General features: G+C 52.5%; 1 protein-coding gene across 1 annotated transcript; it reads left to right on the top strand.

The window, feature by feature from the left end:
- Positions 1-1,601: 1,601 nt before the first annotated feature.
- Positions 1,602-2,413, top strand: LOC308217159 (cell cycle regulator of non-homologous end joining-like; the record flags this gene model as incomplete). The annotated part of the gene is made up of 3 exons (XM_080610006.1): positions 1,602-1,656; positions 1,707-1,879; positions 2,168-2,413. The coding sequence occupies 3 exons, from the start codon at positions 1,602-1,604 to the stop codon at positions 2,399-2,401; spliced, it is 462 nt and encodes a 153-aa protein (XP_080466132.1). The 3' UTR covers positions 2,402-2,413.
- Positions 2,414-6,703: the final 4,290 nt, after the last annotated feature.

The raw sequence follows: 6,703 nt of genomic DNA, 5'->3' as shown, positions 1-6,703 counted from the left end.
CTGCCTCCAGCGGCACTGCCTGGCCACCCAGCGCAGCAGAGACCACGTCTTGGCAGCCTGGAGCCTGTGGTGTCTACCTAAGGCTATGGAGTCTGCGTAATCCCCTGGGCTTTCGCCCTGTCAGTCCCGTGCTAGAAGTGTCACAGAGACAGTGGGGATGAGGTTTCTAATAGCAACGGGAAGGCTGTGCCCTGTCTTTCTGCAAATCTATGCCCTGCCCAAGCAAGCCGCTCAGCCTGGCAACAGAGGAGGAGCCGTCTCTGCTTGGATGAAGGCCTGCTGAGCTCCACAAAAAACTGACTAGTGGGACAGGTGATCTCCGAGGTCCCTTCCTGTAATGTGTAGTTCATATGTAATGTTTGTTCATCAAAAGGTTTAAAGGAAAATATTGTTTGCTACATTTTAAGAAACTCTCTGTACCTATCACTTTGTGTGGAATCATATTTTCTTTTTTTTTTTTTTAACTATTGCACTTCTGCATTGGGAAGGAGAAGTCAGTTGTGTTACTGCAGGGGATTGTGAGAGAGAAGAGAAGGGGGGTTGGGTAGTTTGAGGTAGTGTCTTGTTACAGCACATGGGGGATGGAGGTTGCTATGACGACTGGGCTGGGGGCGGGAGCTCCTCAAAACTTCTGGGAGACTTCCCGAAACTTCTGGGAGCTTCTCGAGGATTCTGGAAACTTCTCGAAGTTTCTCGACGATGAGACCCCCAGCGGCGGGGAAAACCAATGGAAAAGAGCCACGTCAAAACATCCGAGGAAAGGAGACCACAGGATTGGCTGAAGTCCTGAACCAAAAAGGTATAAGGGACAGCCTCCAAAAAGACCCCGTGTGCATCTTGGGCCGGGCGAAGTGGAGCCTTCTGGTGCATCGAGCGCTATTTTTTTTTTTTATCTGCTATCGCTTGCTCATTTTAATAAATCTATATTTTAAACCGAGATTAGCTCACTCTTCGATAGCACTTCCAATCTGGTATTCTATGATTCCATGACCAGGCTGGCAGAGCAAGGCAGGCATGGCGGGACGAAGCATCTACTGCCTCCCGTCCCAGCTTGGGCAGGCCTAGAGTAAGGCCAGCGCTGTGGAGCCGGCTACCCTCCTCAGCTGCTTGTGACCTAGCGTGGAGGGCTTTGCTGGCTCTTCCAGCCAGCGAGGGTGGAGGCTTTGCTGCAGGCACTGCCCGCCCGTTACCGCTTTCGCGCGTCCGTTACGTTGATACGGAAGCGATTCCGCCTCACGAGCTGCTGCAGCTCGACCAGGTCCCCGCTAGCGGCCGCTCTGTGCCAGGTGCCACTGCTCTTCGGCTGCAGCCCGCTAAAGAGTCTGGCGAGCCTCTGCATGCTGCGGCGGGGACGAGGGGAGGGCACAGCCCGTCCCGGGGTGAGCGGCCGTAGGAGAGGAGTGGGCGGTAAGGGCGTCTGCCGCAGGGAGCGTCCGGGACTGCGAACCGCTGCCGCCGCTCGACACCACTGAGCTCCGAGGCCTGCTCCCCTCGCTACCTGCGGGGAGCGCGCTCGGCGCGTCACAGAGGGCTTATGACGCCGGACCGAGCCGTGCCTCCGCCGGGAGCGCGCTCTACCCGTTGAGGCTCCCGCGCCGGCCATGGCGAAGGCGGCTCCGCGGCGGCGGCTCCTCCCAGCCTGGATGGGGACAGCGAGTGACGATGGGCCGGCCGTGGCCCCGGTCCCCGCGGCCGGGCGGCGGAAGGCGGCGGCAAGGCCAAGGTAGCGGCGCTGCCGCTGGGGCTGGGGGCACGGGGGACCGTGCCCGTGCCAGTCCGCGCTGAGTGTCTCCGTCCCGACGCGGCGCCCAGGGCGGCGACGGTGCACTGCATGAACGAGGCGGAGCTGGTGAACGCGGCCCTCGCGGTCCTGGCCGAGGTGAGCCCCGACCCTGGTCCTGGCGGGGCACGGGCAGGAAGCGGGAGGCGGATCTGGGAACGCTGCCGAGCACCGCCTGGGTTTCCCGGCCCCCCCGCTCCGTTTCTCGGAGGCTGCCGCGGCCTGAGCAGTGCTCTTGTCCGTCGGCGCTGCGAGACAAACCCAGCGCCCCCCGCGGACCGGCGAGGAGTGTCCCGCGGGGTGCTGGGCTGCCCTCACCCGCAGCTCCTGGGGGCTCCCGGGGTGAAGCCGCGCACAGCCGGGTCTCTTTGTTTTCCCTTTCGTCAGAAGCTACAGCGCGAGGAAGAAGAGGAGAAGGCCTGGTCCAGGAGTGAAGAGGCGCGGGAGCTCCAGCCAACGTCAGGCGAGGCTCCTGGAAACACAGCCAGCACGGGGGGAGGCAGCGACCGCAGTCCAGCTCTCCCATCCCCTCCCGAGGCTGGTGCTGATGCAGAGAGGACTGGCTGGGAGGACTCTCAGGATGATGTTCTGAAATATGTCAGGGAGATCTTTTTCAGCTAACGCTGCCCCTCTGTGGCTGCCCGGGAGCAAAGGGGCCAGTGAGGAGGGTGTCCCCGTCCCACAGCACGGAGGACGGTGGGAGGAGGGTGTGGAGTGGGCTGTGTATCTGCTATGTTGGTGGCCTATGGAGCTGGTGGGATGGGTCGGCATCCTCTTCCCGGCCTGAAGGGGGGCTGAATAAACCACATGAGGGTGGCACAGGTGCGAGAGCCTTTATTGAAGTGAAGAATCAGTCCAACCAGCATCACCAACCACATCCCCCACACCAAGACCACAGCAGGAGAGAAAATGCACCCTCATGTCCCTGAAGGGGATGGGGAAAAAGCAGGTGATTCTTTGTGCAAGGTTGCAGACAAAGCATAGAGCAGTGCTGTGCACCACTGTGGCAGAGAGGCCCCATGCAATGCTGTGGCTGTGGTGGCCCAGCTGAGGCACTGCAACCCAGCCTTTGCCCAGCCCCCCAAGCACACCCTTTCGTGGGCTTGTGTGGGTCTGAGCCTTGTGGTGACGTGCCCTCAGACAGAACCAGTTCTTCTGGAGTCTCAAAGGCTGCTGCAGTACTGGGCTCAGCCCTGCAGTATCACTGGGGACAAACCTGCAGCTCTGCAGCAAAATCCTCTGCTTCCTCATGGAAACCTGTAGTTTCTTGCTACTCGCGTGGTGAGGGACGGAAGCACTAGTTTCCTCCGAACTAGGGCTGAGACATAGAGCATTCACGGAATGCGGGTCAACAACGATTTATTGCGCAGTTAGAATTCCTTATATTTGCCGCCCAAGCACCTCCCCAAAGTCAGCTGGTTCCTGTCCTTCCTAGCAGCTTCCTGTCCATGCACCAATCCCTACATCTCCCCTGCTTCAAGACTAGAAAACTCAGGGTTTTAACAGCTATTCCAGATAACAACTTATAACTCTAATTAACTAAGTAAGAAAGGTTTGTGCCACTAAGTATTCAAACATGGTGCGTATTACATAATCAAACAAGAAGGAAACAAACATCCCAATACTAATAAACACAGAGCGTCAGCCTAAAGGGACCTAGACACAGGTGTTTCCGGCCTGACTGATGTCGTCAACGGCCGGCTACAAAGTTCGTAAGGCACGTCATGACTGGATCCGTGACTGAAGTCATCTGGACACATAAGGGCCATGGATGTCATTTCACACCTCTTTCCATCACTCTCTCCCAGATACAGCTGAGCGCCAATCACCACCTGTAAAACATAGCTCAAATACAAACTTACAGACACAGCTACAAATACGGTAATAATCATTTTGCCGGTACCCAGCGTAGCCCAGTCTCACCCTCTACACAGGCATAGCCCCGTCCGTGAGCACGTAGGGCAAATGGACCTATCTTACCCTTTTCCAGATCTTTCACCCGTACCTGTGGATACAGGGGTTTGTCTAGAGGTGGAGCAAAGTGCGAGCTCATCGGGGATTGTTCACTTGATCCACGCCAGAATTGATTTAAACTAGTCAGCGCAGAAAGTAAAAGTCGGCGCACACGGACTGCAGGAGCTCCTCCGGGTACGGTCTCCCCCGCCTCAAGACACACGAGGAGAGCTTTCAGAGTCCGGTGCGCGCGTTCGACGATAGCTTGGCCAGTGCTGTTATGAGGACAACCGGTCTTATGCTCAATGCCCCACTGTCGTAAAAACGAAGCCACCAGTTGACTTGAATATGCTGGGCTGTTGTCGGTCTTGATCTGGCTAGGGACTCCCAAAATCGCCATGACCTCGCGCCAATGCAAAATGGCCGCCTTAGCATCTTGCTTGCGTTGTGCCGTAGCCAAGATGACACTGCTACAGGTATCAACCGTGGCATGTAAATAGCGCATAAAAACTGGAGCGCAACAGTCAGGGAGTGGCAGACCTTGTGCAACACGGTCTGCCCTATTGTTTACCTTCAGTTAGGAGTCCACGGATGTGCGAATGACTATTACAGTGTTCTGGGCAAATTTCAGCAGCTCACTCAGACAAAGCCTGAAAAAGGACTTGCGCACACTCCATCGTAGCCTCAATGGCCAATGGGGTCCGCAGACCACTGTCGTAGCACAGTAGCTACAGTATATGCTTCCAGAAATTGAACTGCTATTGGCTAGACGTAACCAATATAGATTGTGATTGGCTCAGAAGTGCAGTCCACACATTTTGAAGCAGATAACAAGCTAGCTAAAATTATCCATTCGCTACCTTTCTCACATAACTTGCAGTTTCACCATCCCGCTCCCACATCTTGTTAGCCTTGAGCAAATGCCAAGTTCCTTATGCTACTGCACGTAACTGTCCTTCAGTAACCTAAGGCTAGGCCTTGCAGCCTGGGTAAGTTGAATTCAGGCCTTGCAACTTAACTCAGAGCTTGGCCAAGACCAAACAGCTGGGATTGCTCACATGTCCATTGTTCAGCTGTATTCTTCATAACCACCATGTCCTAAGGCTAAGACATCTGGGTTGGTCATGAAATGTCCACCGTCCCTTAGCCACTCCACAATTCCCTCTTTTTGTTTTTGAGCAAACCAGACGGATGTTACATTTTTCTTAACCATAGATATCACACCGCAACATATAACTTGCTACTAATACAAATAAAACTAACACACATAATATAGCTACTCCACCCATCATCTTTTGTTAGCCGTTTAACCCCCTCTTTCAATTGTTGTATACTCTTATAAATTGATTCCAAATGATCTGACAAATTCATGCAGCACATCCCCTTAAATTCAGCACAACCATGCCCCTGTGCCAACAATAAAAAGTCGATTGCTGCCCTATTTGTGAGGTGGCATGACGAACACTATCAACATCAGTCAAGAGCCCACTTAGTGCAAGCACAGTAGCATTTGTCACTTCCTTCTTATCTTGCTGGGATTCCTTCAGCTTTTGTTGTCCCTTGGTTCATGTTCGACTCCACGTAGGCACTTGCTGATCTGGGTACACGGCTGTTCTTTGCCAGAAAGTCATCCACATCTCCGCCTTTTTCTTTTTATACAAGCCAAACACGCTTTGTAGCACTCATTATCATTCGTTGGATACATTAAAAATACACAGCAACAAAATCAAAATCGTTAAAATGATAATAAACACCATTAGTCCACCTTTTACTAGAGCAACCAGCCAACCTGTCAGTCCCCATTCACCTAACAAATTGTCCAGCCAAAAGGCTTGCCCATCCTCATACACCATGTGTAAGATCTTAGCATGTTTCCATATTTCTTCAACATAGGTCAATCACAGGCTGCTGGGTCTGCCCTTTTTCTCCTGGATGGCTCTCTGGTAAGAGGGGAGGCCATCCCCTCACATCAAGGTCTGGCATGGCATGTGTCCCCATCGCTCCACGCTTGCTGGGTTGCAGCCAACAGCGGAGCTAAAGGTTCTTCTTGGTGGCAAACACAGAGGCCAACCCAGTCTTGCCCTTGACTGTGGCAGCAGGCATTTGGTCAACCTCAGTTCTTGTACCTCGTTGTCAATGCAGAGTTTCACCTGCTTCATCCAGTAACAAGTTGCTACTGTGGCAAAGCACACACAGATTTACATTACCAGAGTAACTATTACAGGTTACAACAGCATGTTGAAAATGCTGATGGCAGCAAGAAACCAGCCAAAGAATTTTCTTACCAGTGGAGTTCTCCCACCCTCTTAATTTGTTCCATTACCTGCTTTATAACACTACCATCATATTAGAATCTTTCTAGCTTTTGCCTTAGCATTTTCTAGCAGCTGCTGCAAATTTGCATGCTCTAACATCTTTTACAAGTAACAAGTCCACACAATACAAGGTATAGTTTCCCATTAGCAACTGGCTAGTAAATACAAGTGGTTTTATACACCAAATCACAGCGTCTAATACTAGCTAAGTTACAAGCACACGTAGTCAAGTTGTTACTTTTCAGTTGCCCTCAAGTGATGTCCTGTAATCATCTATTTTTCTCCTTCTCTATCTCATTCTCCTTGGGGTATTCACTGTCAGCTCCTGTAGCTGAGGCATCGGATTCCTCCACTTGTCTGTCCAGCTCATGGCAAGGCTTTGCAAACTTTGCAGGCAGCTGCCATGGACCTGTAGGTAGGAGAACACAAACATACCCCCTCTCCCACGTTATCAGCTCTTGAGAAGGAGGCAGGTTAAAGTGATTCAAAGGCATTCTGATGGGAAAGAAATGTGAAGCTACAGCTGCCTGCCTGCTTATCAGCAGCCATAAATACCTGCCAGCAACAGCACTTTGCATTAACCCTTTCTTGTCCAAAATGTTAATCTGCTACCCATTAAAACTTTTACACAAACCCAACAACAAAAAATATACAG

This window comes from Psittacula echo, assembly GCF_963264785.1.
Source record: "Psittacula echo genome assembly, chromosome: 1".
Classification (NCBI taxonomy): Eukaryota; Metazoa; Chordata; class Aves; order Psittaciformes; family Psittacidae; genus Psittacula; species Psittacula echo.
This window is presented reverse-complemented; position numbering and strand designations above follow the sequence as displayed.